The sequence below is a fragment of the Mustela putorius genome, unplaced genomic scaffold (genome assembly GCF_011764305.1).
Source record: "Mustela putorius furo isolate JIRA1106 unplaced genomic scaffold, ASM1176430v1.1 tig00000135_pilon_pilon_pilon, whole genome shotgun sequence".
NCBI lineage: Eukaryota > Metazoa > Chordata > Mammalia > Carnivora > Mustelidae > Mustela > Mustela putorius.
Genome location: NW_025421292.1, coordinates 5,879,733 through 5,898,817, shown reverse-complemented (window position 1 = coordinate 5,898,817; position 19,085 = coordinate 5,879,733). Strand labels below are relative to the sequence as shown.

Sequence of the window (19,085 nt, the reverse complement as noted above, 5' to 3'; positions counted from 1 at the left end):
AGCCTTTCCTGTACTGTATGTCTCGGACCTTCAGAAATGAATAAAGGAGAACTCCACTCCCAAGGAGGGTGGATGACTACATAGCAGGTCTCCTAATTACCCACTTTAAAGACTCTTCAGTGACACTGATATAAGCTTGTATGCACACATGTTTTTCTTTCCTCAATAGGACACCGTTGTAGCCTTGAAGGCCCTATCTGAATTTGCAGCCCTAATGAACACAGACAGGACCAACATCCAAGTGACTGTGACGGGGCCCAGTTCACCAAGTCCTGTAAAGTTTTGGATTGACACACAGAACCGCTTTCTCCTCCAGACATCAGAGGTGTGGACAAGGGGGTGGTTATTTACAATTATGTGCAGGTGATTCCTTATGCTGGAATGTTGTTTTATTATTTATTTCCATTCTGTTAACTTCAACAGAAGCTTGTTCCTAGAACCCTGTAAAGAGACTGGGAGGAAGGAGTGCCCTCCTTTGGTTGAATTTGCTGAGCTGGGGAAGAGGGGAGAGCGGGGGATGGGAACTTTGGAAAGATTTGGAAAAGGAGAAAATACGGGCTCTATCATATTGGGAAATGAGTGAACACCTGCTGAGTTCCTGTGCTCTGCAGGCAGTGTGCCAGATTTCTTCACATGTACTATTGCATTTGCTTCTCAAACCAACACTAAGAAAATATTTCATCTCTACCATGCACATGATAAAACTGAGGCTGAGGAAGGTTAAGTAACTTGCTCAAGATCATGTTGGGAGAAATAGCAGGGCTAGGATATGAACCTGTGTTTCTGACTGTGTTCTTTCCAGCTGTACCACATGGCCTCTTAGGGGAATTGATAGAATCAGGACTAAATCCTTACTTTAAAATGGAATAAAGACTTATCATACACCCACTTTATTCCTGGGGTTAACCTTGTGGGAAGCTGAGAGTAATGGATGAAAGTGATAACTTCAGGGCTAGAAACTGAGGAAGAGCGCTGGTGGCAAAAGAAAAGGAGTAGTGTGACTCCTAGTCCCTGATCATGTGCCTCTGTGTTCATAGGAAGGCCAACAGATCAGTCGGATTAGGCACTAAGGGAGATGGAGGAGTGAGAGGACTTTTGTTTCTTTTTCTTTTCTTTTTTTTAAAGATTTTGTTTATTTGACAGAAATCATAAGTAGGTAGAGAGGCAGGCAGAGGGAGGGGGAAGCAAGCTCCCTGCTGAGCAGAGAGCCCGATGTGAGGCTCAATCCCAGGACCCGGAGATCATGACCTGAGCCAAAGGCAGAGGCTTTAACCCACTGAGCCACCCAGGCGCCCCAGGACTTTTGTTTCTTGTCTCTCTCGCTTCTGCACCTCTAGGAGGGCAGCCCTATCTCCTCTCTCAAAGGCAGAGGTGGGGGGGTGTGGAGAGTGGACCCTTCCTCTGCCTTCACCTCTCTTACCTGGTTGGCTTTTGACATGGGAAGCTGTGTGAATTCTTAGAGCTTTTCACAGATGGCTTACACTCCTAGTGAGGGGTGACACTGATATCCTGTGCTTGCTAGAAAGATGGAGGTATGGAAGATTAGTCTTATTCACTTTTCCCCCCATCTTCATTCAGCTTGCTGTGGCTCAGCCAATTGCTGTTAATATTTCCGCAAGTGGTGTTGGATTTGCTATTTGTCAGGTATGTAACGATTTTCATTTTTGTTTAGTTCAATAATTCTAAATGTTAGAACAGTTCTTTCATTTGGGGTACTGCTAAATCTGTAACAGATAATGCATAAAATTCTTAAGGATCTCTATCTGTGACTTAGGTAAGATAAATCACTCTCTTTAATAAAAAGTATTAGAGATGTCACTACTAGTTAGTGGAAAGCAACCAATGGATTGATAATCTTGGAAAAATACTCCTTGTGTATTATATGCTCTTTGAAGTTAGAATTAAATTCTTTTGATATGATTGTGTGAGTTGTTGGGAATGCCCATCTTTTTGTGAAAATACAGCTCAGAAATTGTAATGCTGGTAGAGTTTCTACTAAGACTTGATAATACAATACTTTTTGCCCATAACTTCTTAATATTCATTTAACAATATAAAGTTCAACATGGTATTATAAGGAATAGATTTGAAGATAGGAAATGTGTCCCTTTAATGTAAATTCTTATGTAAGTGTTGGCTAATTGAATTTAAATTAAAAAATAAAGTCTTACATAATAGTAAATAAAACAATTAGAGCATGATATATCCAATGCTTTGGTATAAGAAAAATCCAAATAAACTTACTTTTAATTGTGCAATAGCATTAGAATAAAATGGAGGTAGTATGTAAAATCCTGAATGGAATAGTTATTATATTTAATACACTGGAAATTATAAGGACTTGACATAATCTTATTGCAAACAAAAATCATATGTTATAGGACCAAAAATCTTTACGTGCTTGGTTAGAATATACAAACCAAACAAACCCTGAAAGATTTATCGAGAAAGTTAAAAAAAAAAAAAAGGCTGTTATACGGAAAAAGTACTTTTCCAGAAACCAGTACAACTGTTATAGTTAAAAGAATAAGTATACTTGCTAAGTATTGCAGATAGATGGTCAGGTATCATTTCAAAACTTCCAAGTAATTCTAAGATTATTTTGTATAATATTCAAAACATGGTAGTAAATGTTTTTTTAAAAATCAAGGAAAATTATCACAGTTGAAAGGAACAGTATTCAACAAAAAGAATAGAAAAAGAAGAGTGAATAATTTCTATTTGTCTTTACTAACAAAGGCCACATGAAAATTCTCACTCTCAAACTGTCTTTCAAAGCAAACAGCAAATCCAAAAGTAAGTACACAGGATAGTTTAGATTCAACTGAAAAATCACACATACTTATATCACTAATTGGTTGGAATTCATTCTCGATTAAAGCAAATGTAGATAAATTACTGAAGCCAAGTGAGTTTTACTTGAGCTTTGAAGGACACAGTGTAAATGTGGTACGTACTGGTCAGAAGGCTTTTGGAGAAGACTCCAAACGAAGGCTTTTGGCTTTTTGGAGAAGACTCCAAACGAACCTTTTCCAGAAAACAAAAAGGAGGGACCGATAGGCACTTGTTAGGATGGAGAAAATTGCTAACAAGTTGGACACCTCGGAATGGGTACTGAGATTCTTTTAGTTGATATTTTTGTTAAGTGTTCTAGATAAAGAAAGGAAAGAAATCTCTGAGGTTTGCAGAGATTAACCCCATATTAAGTACTGAAATACTAAGCTGTTGGAAATAAACTGCAAGACGTCTGAGAGTTCGCCGAATGAGCAGTTGGGCTTTTCATGGGTCAAACGTTAAGCCCAATGCTTCATTAGAGATAAGTATTAATTATGACCCAGAGGACAAAATCTAGTAGTTCTTGTTTGTTTCCTGATGACATTGGTCTGTAAAGGACGATTGCATGCCCCTGCAAAGGGGATGATGGAAATAGCAGAGACCATCTCTCCAGTTACGTGAAACTATTCTTCACCTCCTCCAAGAATATTCTAAAATTTTAATTGTAGTTTAAGGAAGAGTTGGAGACAACCAGAATGATCAAGGGGACGAAGGGATTATACAAGCTAGGTATAGAAGAATGAAAAGTTGTAACTCTTAGGTTTGAAAGATGAAGGCTTAGAAAGAAGATTTTGAGTATTATAAGCTTTTTGAAGTTAATATTAAATTCTTTAGATAGGATTAATGTGAGTTGTTGGGAACTCCCATCTTTTTAAAAGTTTTTTATTTTTTTTAAAAAAGTTTTTATTTATTTATTTTAGAAATAGAGTGTGTGGGGGGCAGGGAGAAGCAGAGGGAGTGGGATAGGCAGACCCCACACTGAGCACAGAGCCCAAATCAGGACTTAATCCCCTGGCCCTGAGATCATTACCTGAGCCAAAATCAAGAGACAGACCCTTAAGTGACTGAGCCACCCAGGCACCCCAGAAAGATGATTTTTTAGAGTGTGAAAATCTACAGAGGGTACTGGATGCTTAGTTCTGGTGTGTGTGTGTGTGTGTGTGTGTGTGTGTGTGTTAGTATGATTTAAGTATAAGAAAATACAACATTATGGGATGCCTGGGCGGCTCAGTTGGTTGGGTACCTGCCTTTGGTTCGGGTCTCGGGGTCCTGGGATCAAGTCCCACATTGGATTCCTTACTAGGTGAGGAGTCTGCTTCTCCCTCTGCCTCTGCCCTCGTTGTGCTCTCTCTTCCTCTGACAAATAAATAAATAAAATCTTAAAAAAAAAAAAGAAAAAAAAAAAAACACATTAAATAGCAACAGTAAAGTTTATGAAACTTGGTATCAAAAAAGGAAGAAGAAATAGATTCCAATTCAGCTTGGTATGAGGCAAGTGTAGGAAATTTTGAGTAAATTCCAAGCTTTTGATCTTAGGAACCCTTTGGGGAAAAAAAACAAAAGAACAAAAAAACAACAAAAAACTTCTCCTCACACTTGCCCAGTGTCCCCATAGTACCTTTCACTAGTGGTAGGCACAGAGAATTAGCTGAAAAAGACCCAGTTGTCTTAAAATCCATCATTTATTTTATCATGTTTTGAAAGTATTGTACAACCAAAAGAACACTGAGCAGTTGAACAAGTTTCTGTTCAATCAGGGCTTGAAATGAGTTTCTAAGATTCCGGTTTGTGAAAAACGACATCACTTGGGCAGCAGAGCTTAGAAATTAGTGGATGGTCTCAAGAAAGAAATAGGCAGTAGTTTCATTTTTTCCCTAAAGGGAATGTTTTACATTCTTTGAAAAAAAAAATACCTATGAGTATCATGAAGGTCTATACCTGCTCTGGAGTATTACATAAAACTTTTCTCAATTTTAAAAATTATTGCTTATAAACTTTTATAATTTTTGTTAATAATGATACTTTTTGACTAGTAAAACTAGTTTTTTTCTTGGTTGAAGATTACAAATCTAGTTGTGTTTATCCCAAAGAAAATCAGTACCTAATATTTAGAATTTATGGTGATAGCAATTTATTGCTAATAATTTATGACTAGCTTATTATTTATGCTAATTTATTGTTTACAGTTTAATGTTATTTATAATGTGAAAGATTCGGGTTCCCCAAGAAGACGGAGATCTATTCAAGACCAAGAAGCTTTTGATTTAGACGTTGCTGTAAAAGACAATAAAGATGATACTAATCACTTGAATTTGAATGTGTGCACAAGGTTGGTATTGCTTTAAGTCCTTTCTTTCTCTTTCTTTTAAATAGATTTGAAGATTAATTAATTAATTAAAGAGAGGGAGAGAGAGAGAGCACATGTGATGGGTTGTGGGGGGGGGCAAAGGGCCGTGGGAGACTGAGAGAGAGAACCCTAGGCAGGCTCTATGCTCCAATTGGCATGCTCCAATTTGGAGCCTGAGACAGGGCTTGATCTTGTGACACTGAGATCATGACCTGAGCCAAAATCAAGAGTCAGACACTTAACTGACTGGGCCATCTACATCCCAGATTTGGAAATTATATATATGTAGTTATCTAACTATATAGATATAAGGAGTTACAGGGGCACCTGGGTGGCTCTGTTTGTTAAACTTCTGCCTTTGGCTTGGGTCACAATCCCAGAGTCCCGGGATCAAGTCTCATCTTGGGCTCCCTGCTCAGTGGGGAGCCTGCTTCTCCCTCTGCCTGCTGCTCCCCCTACTTGTGCTCGCTCTGTCTCTCTGTCAAATAAATAAGTAAAATCTTAAAAATACATATATAAAGAGTTACATTTAACAAATATTTCAGTTATTTAATGTACTTCAGATTATAAACTAGAAATACTGCTTAATTAAGTTTAAGTACTTCTCAATGTGCTCAAAATAATTTACAAGTTTTTTATATTTATAATAACTGAATAGAAAATTTTAATAAAATGTAGGTCTTAATATATGAAAACTTCAAATTAACCAATCATGTTTAATACTCTAAAATTCATTATTACTTGGTTAGTAATTTTCTGTTAAGTAATTATTCCAAGTTTATATTCAACCTTTAGTGTTATGCTTTTAAACCAAGACTTTATAAGAACATGCAAGTTTAATGAAGAGAATAGAGTTTTTAAAGATTTCATTTATTTTTTTGAAGACAGAGATCACAAGTAGGCAGAGAGGCAGGCAGAGAGAGAGGAGAAAGCAGGCTCCCCGCTGAGCAGAGAGCCCGATGTGGGGCTCGATCCCAGGACCCTGGGATCATGACTTGAGCCGAAGGTAGAGGCTTTAACCCACTGAGCCACCCAGGAACCCCGAGAATAGAGTTTTAGACACAGTGAGAATATTCTAGTTTAGAAGGTGTTCACCTTAGATAAATAGGCACTTTTAGCTTCTGGGAGTACTTAATAAGGTTTATTCTTATTAATTCCTAAATTTAAGAATTCTTAAATTTAATTTAAGAAATTAATTTAAAAAATTAAATAAAATTTAATTCTTCAACTTAAGAATTCTTACATTTAATTTAAGAAGTTAATTTTAAGAAATTAAATAAAATTTAATTCTTCAACTTAAGAATTCTTAAATTTAATTCTTAAATTTAGTCTGTATCCAAAATATCTGAGGATCTTGTTAAGTCAAAAGGAAAAGGGGTGGGGCGCAACAGAGCAACTCCTGTAACAGGTTCTTGAGCCAGGAGACTTTACAATTTTTTCCTTGTCGGTCTGGCCTCTTACCTCTACATGATTTGCTGTGAAGTTGGGAGTTACTATGAAGATACACTGCTATTGAGGAGCACTGTCTGCTCTTCTTAAGTACCCCCCAGATGTTCTTCAAGGTCATCACTGGGTGTTTCTCCAGGGGGCCAACCTCTTTAGGCATGGCATGAATACACTGTCCTCCATTACTACTAACATCTCTACTACCTTTGGGCCTGCATGTTCATGATTTTGATATAAAATGTCACCTGTGTTTGTCCCATTCATTCCCTTCCTGGGCATTTCGGACGCACTGCAGGGGGAGAGCAGGATTCCTTCAGTGGCCTCCTTTTCAGCTGAGAAGAAAGTAGGACTCCCACTCTTCTTTATGAAGCTTATGATTAGGTTGTTTTCCAGAATAACAGCATCAAGTTTTTATTATTTCAAGTAATAATAAGCTGTATTTATCACAAACTTACATGCCAGGCATCGTATCAATCACTTTCACATGCATCTCATTTAATTGTTACACTAACTCTATAAAGTAGGTGGCATTATTATCCCTGCTTTTGTCATTCACTCATTCATTCATTCAATATCTGTTGAGTCTCCATTCTGTACCCAGCACAGTGTCAGATGTTGGAATATAACAGTGATCTAAAAAAGACAGAGGCCCCGTCTTTATGGAGCTTACTGTTTGGAGGGGAGACAGAGAGAAACTAATAAAAATAAATCTTCTAAATCAGTATAAAATTCTGGTTTTGAAATGGGCAAAGAAAAAGGTCTTTGGAACTGTGAGAGGGATTTTACCTCTTAGGGAGGTCAATTGAAGAAACAGATGAGGAAAATTAGGTGAAATCAAAATTCCTATCAGGATGGGGCCTCATTGCTTACGAGGGCTCATGAAAGGATGTGGGATTCCAACTCTTAACCTGTCATCAGGAATCAGATGGGTGACAGAGTCTGATAAAGATATATATATCTTTTTTCCTTTTTGGGGGGAGAGAAACTAGAGAAGGGAACTGTTTTCATGTGAGAGTAGCAGTTGGTAAAAAGGATTTGGATGCTCTACTAGTCTTTTGAGAAAAATCTGATATGAAACAATTAACATTTTTTAGTGAAAATTTTTAGTGGAAAAAGAAAAACGATATTTTAGGTGCTTTATTCCCATCCATAGGGTCCAAGCCCTTAATCAATTTAGAGGAGGTTTTCTGTGTGTGGTGTAGACATTTAACAAATTCTCCCAGGGGCTGACAGAAAGACCAGGTCAGCAGAGGCGCTTTTGATGCTGTCCGAGAAAGTCATTGTATTTAAGCCGATTGGCTTAAAGTTTGCTTCAGTGTTTGCTCTGACACAAACACCTCTAACTGCAAGGCACTTGGTTTTCAACGACACCTCTCTTGGCCAAGTGCATCACTCTGCAGATGGTTTCCCTTGTTTGTGATTGCTGAGCCAGCTGTCGTCGGCCCTTGTGCTGTGTGGCTTTTCAATCAGACGGGTTTGGCAGCCCTTGGTTTGCTTTGCTGCTCTCAGAAGCAAGATTCTCTACCAGCCCTTCTTGCTTTTGCCGTCTGCAAGGACAACAGGAACTCACCTAACAGTGCTGCAATCCTTTCACATTGTAGGCAGACTCCTTTCTATAACCACATTGGGTTCTTAACTGCTCCAAGCAAAAAGCTCTTGCCACCTATTCATTGCCGAAAACCGTTTATTTTAAAGGAGACAAAACGCCCGTTGGCGCCCAGATCCTTTTGATGCTCATGTTGTGTACAACAGGGTGAGAGAACAAGGTGGTGACACAGAATTTTCCAAGGCTTGGCATTCTCGCCAGGTGGCCAAAGAAAACACAAAATGGGCTCCGAGTACATTTTGGAGAACAAAGGGAAGGACCCTCCCTACTGGTCTTCTTTTTCTAAAACCAGATGAGAAGATTGGTAAAGACTTGGCGGTCGTCTCCTGCTTTAAGTGGTCAAGTTTTCAGTTTCTTTTTTGGGTCCTGGCTTTCAGTTGGAAAGCTCAGAGCTGTCAACTTCTGAGAAAATGAAAAATGCGATTCAGTTTGGAATCACCCCGAGAAGACATCATTGCCCACTGAGAGGGCGTCCTGGTTGTACTTGTTACAACTCTGTGGGCACAAGGCTGACACTCTGAAGGCATTTCGCATCATGTGAATGCATTGCTAAATTATTATTCCTCATATGGTTGAAAAGTATAAGAATTTCATACCTACCTGGAAGGAAAGGATTACCGGTTTTATAATAATTTTCTATAGAGATTTTTTTTAACCTCAACTAAACCCCAAGTATTTGGAATAACACTTGGCAGTTTTAATATTTATGCGATGAGAGTTTGCCAACAGCTTGAGGTTTTTCCTAAAGGGTTTTTCCCTTCCATCCTTTCCTCTTTACTGTAGGTTTTTGGGCCCAGCTAGAAGCGGCATGGCCTTGATGGAAGTGAACCTCCTCAGTGGTTTCACCGTGCCTTCGGACGCAATTCCTCTGAGCGAGACTGTGAGGAAAGTGGAACATGATCATGGAAAAGTCAACCTATATTTAGATTCTGTAAGTAGTAAAACGTAAGTTTCATGTAGGTGACTGGTGACAAGATGCCATTTATTGTCTTGGAAAGACTGCCTTATGCTAGACCTATTTCCTTTGTCTTTATTTCAGCTTTTTGTGTTCCCGAATGATCCTAACGTGGCAATTGTATATTTATCCCCACTAAAAAGACATCACTATAAAATCAACATAAAGAGAATACTGTTAATGATGAGCCTGATGAAAGTCTTGACAACTAAATTATTATTTCTTGCCAGATGTAAACTCTATAGAAACTTGTCACATTGTATTTTCAAAAATTCAGTCCAGGTCGCAGTTTGAGGACCCTCTGCCTTAGGGAATTGCTAAAATTATCTTTTTTACATTTTTTATTAATTTACTTGACAGAGATCACAAGTAGGCAGAGAGGCAGGCAGAGAGAGAGAGGAAGGGAAGCAGGCTCCCTGTTGAGCAGAGCCCGATGTGGGGCTCCATCCCAGGACCCTGGGCTCGTGACCTGAGCTGAAGGCAGAGGCTTTAACCCACTGACCCACCCAGGCACCCCATAATTATATATTTTTTAAAAAATTTAATTTATTTGAGAGAGAGAGAGAGAATGCGCACACAGGGGGAGCAGCAGACAGAGGGAGAAGCAGGCAGCCTGCCGAGCAGAGCCTAATGTGGGACTCGATCTGAGGACCCTGGGATCGTGACCTGAGCTGAAGGCAGATGCTTGACTGACTGAGTCACTCAGCATCCCTAAAATTATCTCTTTAAATGCTGATAATGAAAGCTTTAATTACAAGTTCTACAATGCTTTCATAGAAATTTTAATAAATCCCAATAGGGTTAATATTCCTGCAATGAATATATTAGGTGCTTAAATCATAGAAGAATATTCTCAGAGGTTTGGTCTTCACACAAATTATTATATAATTTTCATATACTCTTCTCATTGTTATATGAAACTTACTGATCCAAGAATAAGGTGCATAAGAGAGACTTACGTGAAAATTTGACCGTACTTATGTCTCAAAACTCCTGGCATATAACTTATTCTTTTTTTCAAACATCTATATGAAACTCTTAGGTTGAATCAAAATAGAGTTTTAAGTCTTTTTAGGCTTTTATGTTATGTTGGGGGAATCCCCTACATTTCTTATTGCAGTTTTGCCAGGTATGAATCGGAAATATATTGCGTTCGCAATAGATATACTTTAAAAACAACTAGTTTCTGAATGTTCTCATTTGTCTTAAGACGTCAAAAGCCACTTTGGCCAAAACTTTGTTAAAACTTGTCCAAAGTCTCTAGCTTCTTTCTCTGTTCAGGAGTTTTCATGTATTATTACGTACTGCTTGAATACCAAGGGTTTGATTTCGAACTTGAAAAACAAGTTTGAGGTTTGTATCTAATAATGCAATTGGTTTTGGAGTTTGTCCTGTATCTATGATGTACTTGTATGTATGTGTGTATCTACATATGTTTTTATTTGATGGTTATCTTAATTTGAGTGTGCAGTATGTTCTGACTGATTAATTTGACTTTTCATTTACCGCTATTGGCCCGTAATGGAATATTTGAAGGAATTTATCAATTCTCAGGTTCCTTTAACAATATCGGTTGTCACATTGGCCCCTCCTGGAGGCAAGGAGCTTACCTTTTGCACCCCATATAAATTTTTGGCTATGGGGTTACCTCACAGTAACCCATGAGGTTGCTTCTGTGAGCTGAGGGCAGTTCTTCAGAGAGGGGGGCTACCAGGAGCTATCAGCAGCGACAGGGTGGGTATGTTGTGGGTATGTTGCTGAGTGAGGCACCTGGGCCAGGAATGTGCATCCTTGGACTTGCTGCTTCCTTAACCCTCTGATTCTCAATATTGTTCTGGTAAAATGGAAGTGAGAACAGTACCTATCTTGTAAGAATTGTTTTATGAGCTATATGAGATAATTTATATAAAGGGCTTACCACAACACCGGGAATGTAGAAATCCTCCCTAAATGTTAGTTTCCATAAATGATAAGAAAAAGAAATGTCGTTTGGTTTATCATGAACACATTGTCTGTCACCCCCTTAAGTCTTTTGTATTTTTCAAGGTAAATGAAACCCAGATTTGTGTGGATATTCCTGCTGTCAGAAACTTTAAAGTTTCAAATACGCAAGATGCTTTGGTGTCCATCACAGATTACTATGAACCGAGTAAGTGTGTTCTAGAGTTTCTGATATCTTAGAAATTAAGTCAGGCATTTATTCATTTGTTCCTTCATTCATTTGTTTACCGTGGCCATGTATCTTGTGTGTGAGGAGTGTTCTTGGGGAGATCATAGGTGTGGGGAAAGTATAAGAGAGCGTAGGAGGTGACCTTTTCAATTAACTGAAGACAATTAATAATTTTAAAAAGTCCCATGATAGCATTGAGCAGATGAATACAAAAGTGATGTTTTTCCTAATATTTTTAGGTTTTTCCTCATATTTCAGGTTTTTAACTCGCACTTAGAAAATTTACAAAGAAAAAGTGACCTAACCGTGAGTCTAGTTATATGCAGTTTCCGGGATTTTGCTTCCGTTCCAAGCATCCCTTCCATCTGTTTTCTGTTTTAAAATGGGATTTCTTCAGGAGAGAACATGAGCCTCATTTGCAGTATGAAAGACTGGGATGGGTTTAGCTGAGGCTGTTGTTTTGCTAAAATTTATATATTTATATCAGGTTTTTTTGATTAGCAGATCAAGAAAAATATAGTCTGTCTGAAAAATAACTTGAGCTTCTTTGATTTTACTGGTCACTTCTTACTTTATAAAATGTTAAAAAGTTAGGTTGTGAAAGCAGACATCTGGTTTGTAGATCACCCAGGTTAATTAGGACTACTTCTACACTCAGTCACAGAGCGAAGTTCTGTTGAGAATATGGTCTCTGTAATTGTAATAGATCTCATTCTGAGTGGGTACTCCTGGTGGCTCAGAATCATCAGAATGTGTGAGAATCATTAACGTTTTGATGTACTTAGGAGTTGTAGGTACACTCTAAAGTGAAATGAACTTGTTCATGTGGTCAGTAGTGTTTGATAGAGTATCATAGAAGATGAAGGTTAAGAACACCAGTTCTGGGGCGCCTGGGTGGCTCAGTGGGTTAAGCCGCTGCCTTCGGCTCAGGTCATGATCTCAGAGTCCTGGGATTGAGTCCCGCATCGGGCTCTCTGCTCAGCAGAGAGCCTGCTTCCCTCTCTCTCTCTGCCTGCCTCTCCATCTACTTGTGATTTCTCTCTGTCAAATAAATAAATAAAATCTTTTAAAAAAAAAAAAAAGAACACCAGTTCTTTCTCCTTCTGAGTCAACAAATCAGTTCCTCTCATCTTCTGCATCTTGGTGGAATTGGGGAAAAGCATTTGCTCAGGTTCTTATGGGAGGTTTGGGGAAACACTGAGGGTGGCCCTTCTTTTCTGTGGAAGGGCGGGAATATATGGTAGAGACTTTATGGTAGCGCCCAGTTATCCAACTTCGGAATTCAGACTAGTTGCAGAAGTCTCCAACTGATGTTTCTTCCGCAAATGGAGAATATTTTAAACATTTGAAAAATAAAAAAGATACAGTTTGTATATTTGTGTGTGTGTGTGTGTGTGTGTATGTGAGGGAAGCAACTTACTTAGGAGGGGGACATTTTTAAATGAAAATATGGGAAAGATCAGAAATAGTAAAAACCTTACCAACCCAGTTTTAAAGATTCTAACATTAAAAAAATATGATAATAAAAATATTTAAAAACACAATATCAAAAAATCATGAAGAAATTTGAAAATAGAATATGTTTTTAAAACTGTAAAAATAAAAATCATTTGTGATGTACGGTAAGTTTACTGTAGTGCTGCAGGTACTTTATGCAGTTTTTAGAAAATATTAGCTTATGCTATAAAATTCACCCCCAAATATTAGCTTGTACTATAAAATTAGATGCTATATGCTCAACGTTTTAAAACATTGAAACTTGTTACAAAGGCAGGCTTCCCTTTGTATTTTTATATATATATATTTTTTAAAGATTTTATTTATTTATTTCACAGAGAGAGAGTACAAGTGGGCAGAGAGGCAGGTGGGGCCGGAAGTGGGGTGCGAGGGAGGGGGGAGCAGGCTCCCTGCTGAGCAGAGAGTCCGATGCGGGGCTTTTTCCCAGGACCCTGAGATCATGACCTGAGCTGAAGGCAGAGGTTTAACCCACTGAGCCACTCAGGCACTCTGTATTTTTATATTTTTTTAATAAAGCCCACAGTAAATCTCTTTTTGGGAGTTCTAATAAGCTTTGCTTGAATGCAGAGAAAATGACACTAGAAAATAAACTCCAAGAAGGTAAAACAAGCCTCCATTTCAAGTCTTTCCTGTTCCAGATTGGAGTCGCAGAGTGCAGCTGTGGTCCGTTCCCACCCACCTCGCCCCTGACCATCTTCCCAGAGAGGGCCACAGTGCAGGGAAGGCATTGTTTCTCTCTTGGATTTGGTTAGGAGCGTGAGACCCTCCTGAGCATTTCAGTTGTTTCTTGTAAAGAAAAATAAAACTGTGAAGAATGGAAAACTCTGAGATGTGTATTGAAATGGTGGTAAGGTTTGGTGGAGTCAACGTTTCTAAACAAGGGATCTGTGTAAACTGGTGTCTGCCTCTGCACAGGGAGACACACGGTGAGGAGTTACAACTCGGAAGTGAAGCTGTCCTCTTGTGACCTCTGTGCGGACGTTCACGGCTGCGGTCCTTGCGAGAGAGGAGCTGCGGCCTCCCTTTATCCCGCTTCGGCCATCGTGGTGCTCGGGGTCGCGCTGCTCTTCTCTTTGCAGTGTGGGCTGTGATTCATTTTTTAAGGACTCCACGGAACATGGACATTTCCAGAAGTCACACGTCTTGTTTTCGTTATCAAGTATTGCCTCTGTTCTTGAAAAACAATTTTTTTTTCTCTTTGTGGGGTTGTGGGGGGTGGTGCACAACAGGTCCTAGAGGCATAGATGTCATCACTGACTTCTGTGTGGAACAGAATCTCAGAGTTTCGCAGTCGTGTGTCTTTATTTCCCCCTCTTAAAAATCGTTCAGGTGTGTTTCATGGAGGTGTTGTTTTCCCAGAATAAATGCGTTATTTTAGATTAGTTATTCTTTTTATTTTCTAGAAGAAATGAGCCTGGGTTCTTAAGCATTACTATACAGCGGTGTTGGCTTTAGCATTAAAGACAGATGTCTGGGAACTGGGAGGCACCAACCAGAGGAGGAGCTTGCTCTGTTCCCTTCCTACATCCACCCACCTCTGCCCTCCCCCATGCCTCACCCCCAGTGGTCTCAGTCTATCCTTCATGAATAATATTCTTCTTCCTTTTAGTAGGGGGTGAATTTATTTTTTTTTAAGCCAAGTGTTTTGTTTTATTTCACTCCAATTGTAATCTCATCCTCCAACCTTTACCCTTCCTGTTTTTCTTCTGGAGAGAAGGAGAAAGGGAATGTGTGATTCAGAGCTGGAGAAGTGTACGGAAAACTGCCCTAAGGAGTCATGGGTGCCCTGCCTTCCCTCTCCCTCAGCCCCACACATTGGCTCTGGTTCTGGGATGAGAGTCCGAGGCCATGGCAGAATGTGCCTGAGACCAGAAGATGCAGCTTTGTGTTAGCAATGGGGGACGATTAACCAGGGCACACGATACTATCGAAGACGGACAGGCTGACTCCCTGTGGTCTGGGCAAGAAGCTGGGCCTTAGCAGGGACTGAGAGAGGTGAACATGACTGATGACCTCAAGTATGGTTGGGGGTTACCAGGTCCTGTAAAAGCTCTTCTAGGCTCAGGAGTCTGAGCGTCAGACAGCCGGCTGTCTGGCGTGAATGCTTGTGTGAATCTTTAAGATTTCTGAACTTTGAGCACCTGGATAATTGGTTACCCTGTATTCTAAAGGGTAATATTCTTCTATCTGGGTGAAAATTTTAAAGAAAAATTCCTTTCCTTCCATCTTCCTCCTTTTCCTCCTTTCTCTCTTCTTTCTTTCTTACATTCCTCCCTTCTTCCTTTCTTCTTTTCCTACATTGAAATATTTTAGGTATATCAAAAGTCAACTAAAGATCTCTTACTAAATCTAGAAATGATTTAATTTTGCTGCTTAATTCCATGGCATTCCTCTCAAGTGAACATGGAAAAAATAATTGCCACAAGCTCCAGAAAGTCTGCATTACAGTATTTCAATCATTTAAAAATAAATCCATCAGAAATAAAGGATGCAAATAATATATTTTAAGAGGAATTTTTAAAACTTTAAAAAAAGTCTTAGTGAATTTTAAGAAATTGTACTGAAGTAGATATTCATATATTGCTTTTGGATATTTTGAGTTGAATACCAAGGTAGGAGTTACCAACATTCAGTATTTTAAAACTTGAAACCTAGATGTAGAAAGTAGATCCTCAGAGAGTGGTCTATAGAGGCGGGGAAGTTAAATATCAAATAAATAATCTTCTTGTATTTACTTTTGGTGGGTGTAAGTTTGTAGTTCTGTTACAGCTTTGAAAGAATCTTACCGAAAAATAGCACTTGTCATATTTGGGCCTTCAGGTATGGTATTTCTGGCCTTTACATCCTAGCACTTCTTTAAGATGAAAATTATCTTCTGATGAAGTCGGGGGAGGGTGTTGGCACAGGGAGTCCTCCTCGCCTGCTTGCCCAGGGAACCTTGCCCGACCATCGGTACCTTAGATTCTTCAGTAAATAATTTACTCTGAACTTCGAGTGTAGGAAATTGGGAAACAGCTAGACTGGAAAGGCCAGTGGAAGACAGTTTGTATCATTCTCAGGCCATATTCCCTCAGTTAAAAACTAGAACTCTAATACTTTTTTGGGAAGTACTTGAGGTTTTCAGATTAACAAGTCATCCAGTAACTCTTCTTGTAATGCATCTCTTTTCATTATAAGTTTATTAAAAGTGGAGGAGGAAGAAGAGGAGGAGAAGGTCCGTCAGCTGTGCTTCCCAGTGCATGGGCTGCATTCTCGTCGTCCTCCGTATCTTTCTTCGAACACTGGCTTTGCTGCAGGCAGTGGGGTTGCATTAGAAGTGATGAGAAAGCCACAGGCAGAAGGGAATAGGAAGCCGTGTAGGAGTAAAAATTAATAGTATAGACTGCATATGCTATGAATAATTATATTATGAATAATCATATTATGAATAATTATATTTAAAAACCCCCATTTTACCTGTAAGTTTGCTTGCGCTGAGACTCTTCCATTTAGAATGCTGTCCATCTCATTTCCAAAGTTGGAACTAATCTGACATCTCCACTTCTCTTTCACCGAGTGGGAACCTTATTTAGACAATAGCACCTCCCATTTGCAGTTTTCACTGACCAGTGGTTCTGGACACTGACCCATGCACTAGTGGCCAAACAATTCAAAGACAGAACAACACTTTTATATTCAGTTTCCCCATCCTACCGCCTTCAGGTAGAATTCTGAAAAAGAAATGAAGGCAACTAACGATTTGTTTGCTCTATGAGTTCAGAAAAGAAAAATGCCCAGTTACCGAAATGCTTTTTTTGACTGTATTACTCTGTTATACTTTATGTTTTTCAAAACACTGTAACAATAGTATCTTTGGTTTAGAATTTTGGGTATAGTATAATCTGAAGAGTGTTGTGCTAATATGAAATCCACGTACATATATGAAATCCATATACACGTCTATTACCTAACAACTTGTTACTTAAATATGCAATATCATATCCTACACATGGGGATCTTTAGGAGTGTAGATAGCATAATTCTCCCTGCTCCCATCCTTTTGAGCCTGGGCATAGTTTTTTTTTTTTTTTTAAATTTATATTGAGCCCTATTTTCTGTTTATGTAAAATATAGTTATAAATAGTCTGGCATTAGAATACCAATTATCTTAGCTATAATTTAGTTATTTAATTCAACATTTCTGGCTGTCCGATGACATTTAAAGAAAATTGGAGCTATCATTTCTCTTTTTAATTTTTAGAACAAAGCATTTTATTTACCTCTGGCATATCATCTGGAGTTTTTTGTAAGAGCCTTACTTTTTTCTCATTTGCTCCATTGAAGTTTAATACTGATTTCTGTAGAAATATGTTGTAAGTACCTACTTGACAAGGATTCTTAAGACGAAGACAGTACTTATTTGAGTTTGCCAAGTGGCAAAGTGCATCATTTTCTGGCACAGTAGAAGTCTGAGACACTTACAGTAACTGAACTTGCTCTTGGGTTAGCTTCAGAAACTATTCTAGCCTCAGTAGAGGCTTCTGTTAGACAAAAGTGTGTATTTCTCATTTTCCTTTGTTTTCAGACTCCAAGAAAGCATAGCACTTTTAAGAACTTAAAAATTTTGTATCACCTATTCAAATGATATTTATGTTAATAGTAAATATCTTAAGTTACATTGGGAGAATCTGAGGTGTAATTATTTTTATCACTACTTTGAATAGAGGATTGTTATCCCACTTTCTTCCAGAAACTAAGCAGTAAATATACATTTTTAATGAAGTATGCATTAGTGAGAGTAGGCTTGTTTCAAAACGATTTCTAGCCAGTGTGTTTTCAGCTGCCTCATCCAAACACATTGTGTCATTCCATAAAATGTTATTTTCATTTCAGTCTTCACCCAGGAAAATAGATAGTTTGTAAAGATGATTTTGGAGCTTTTCACTTCAAAGGACACTTATACATTGGTATGTGCTTATCTCTGTAGTAGGGATGAATGATATCGATAGACGTGTGGCTTCATATTTAGGAATAATTTTATCTCATGTTGTCATGATGCTATGATTTAACACTCTTCTGCCCAGTGCATTGAATTTGTGGTAGAGGGTAGTATCATGTTCCATTTGTTGGTCTTTAAGATTTATCTTTGATAGCTTCGGGAGAATGTGGCTCTATTTTCATTCTTCTTACCTTTCTGTTTTGGATTTTTAGTAGGGTCGTTGGTAGCTGATCTGATAGAGTCAATTTATTTTCTACACAGGAAGCTTAATAAAATGTTACTCACGAATCCCCTATTTTAAGAATCTTTTTTGCATATGAGAAGAATACTGTTGAAATAAAACATTATTTTCCCCCCAATTAAAGCATTACATGTTGACCAAAGTGATTCTGAAAGTTTAAATTTTAAATGTTAGAATGTTATGTTGTGAATTGTATTCTCATATATTCAGTAGGAAATCATGGTTTATCAATAAAAATTAAAATTCCCACCTATTACTATCAGTGTTCTTTTATTTTAGTTTCAATCATGTCTCTAACACATCCCCTTTACCTACACCTGTTAATTGTGAGAGTGGGTTTCTTTGTTACAGGAGTCTGACATGAGTGAGGTGAAGGGAACAGCCGCCCACCTGCTCCACCTCCCTCCTCATGCTTTGCTTTGGGGCTGGAGTGGAGTCTGTGGAGAGGTAGATGACAGACCAGTAAAGAATGTGAGGTGAGGACTCACTCAGCTTGTGGAAATGATACAGAAATATGGAATGCAGAGTTTGCATACACAGGAAAGCAGAGGCATGGATTGTTGTCTCTGGGTGGGTCCCTTTGAGTCTGAGCTACTTTCTGATTCTCACAGTAGAGGTGGTCCTTGGCTTGGGGCTGTTGGATTCTTTTCCTCCCACTATGGCTTGGGTTATCATTTCTGCTAAGATGATCTACAAATGGACCTGAATAAGGTTCAAGTAACAATTTATTTGAAGTCACTGATGATAACTTCAGATTAAGGGGCTTCAGAGGTGGAGGTATTGTGGCCTTTGATCTAGTCATGCTGCTCAGGCACATGTGGCATCACCCCCAGACTTTTGCAGCATCCTCACAAGGGACGCTGTCAGCAAAGGAAGTAGTGGGTGGATTCTCGAAGCTTTCTCTAGCCCCTTGCCCCTTCTCTCCCCATTTTTATCCCTCTTTTTCATCCTGAAGCTCCCACCTGATCCACTTCTCCTCTCAGAAATCT

General features: G+C 38.7%; 1 protein-coding gene across 2 annotated transcripts in view; it reads left to right on the top strand.

The window, feature by feature from the left end:
• Nucleotides 1–18,352, top strand: part of CD109 (CD109 molecule) — a 136,360-nt gene extending 118,008 nt beyond the window's left edge. Inside the window, exons 28-33 of one of the 2 annotated variants that reach the window (XM_045074785.1) lie at nt 170–325; nt 1,579–1,644; nt 5,022–5,164; nt 9,018–9,165; nt 11,236–11,338; nt 13,793–18,352. In XM_045074785.1, coding sequence (XP_044930720.1) covers nt 170–325; nt 1,579–1,644; nt 5,022–5,164; nt 9,018–9,165; nt 11,236–11,338; nt 13,793–13,968 — 792 coding nt within the window. In that variant the 3' untranslated portion in view covers nt 13,969–18,352. Of the gene's footprint in view, nt 1–169; nt 326–1,578; nt 1,645–5,021; nt 5,165–9,017; nt 9,166–11,235; nt 11,339–13,515; nt 13,735–13,792 lie in introns of those variants that run through there. The other variant, XM_045074786.1, reaches the window with a different exon arrangement.
• Nucleotides 18,353–19,085: the final 733 nt, after the last annotated feature.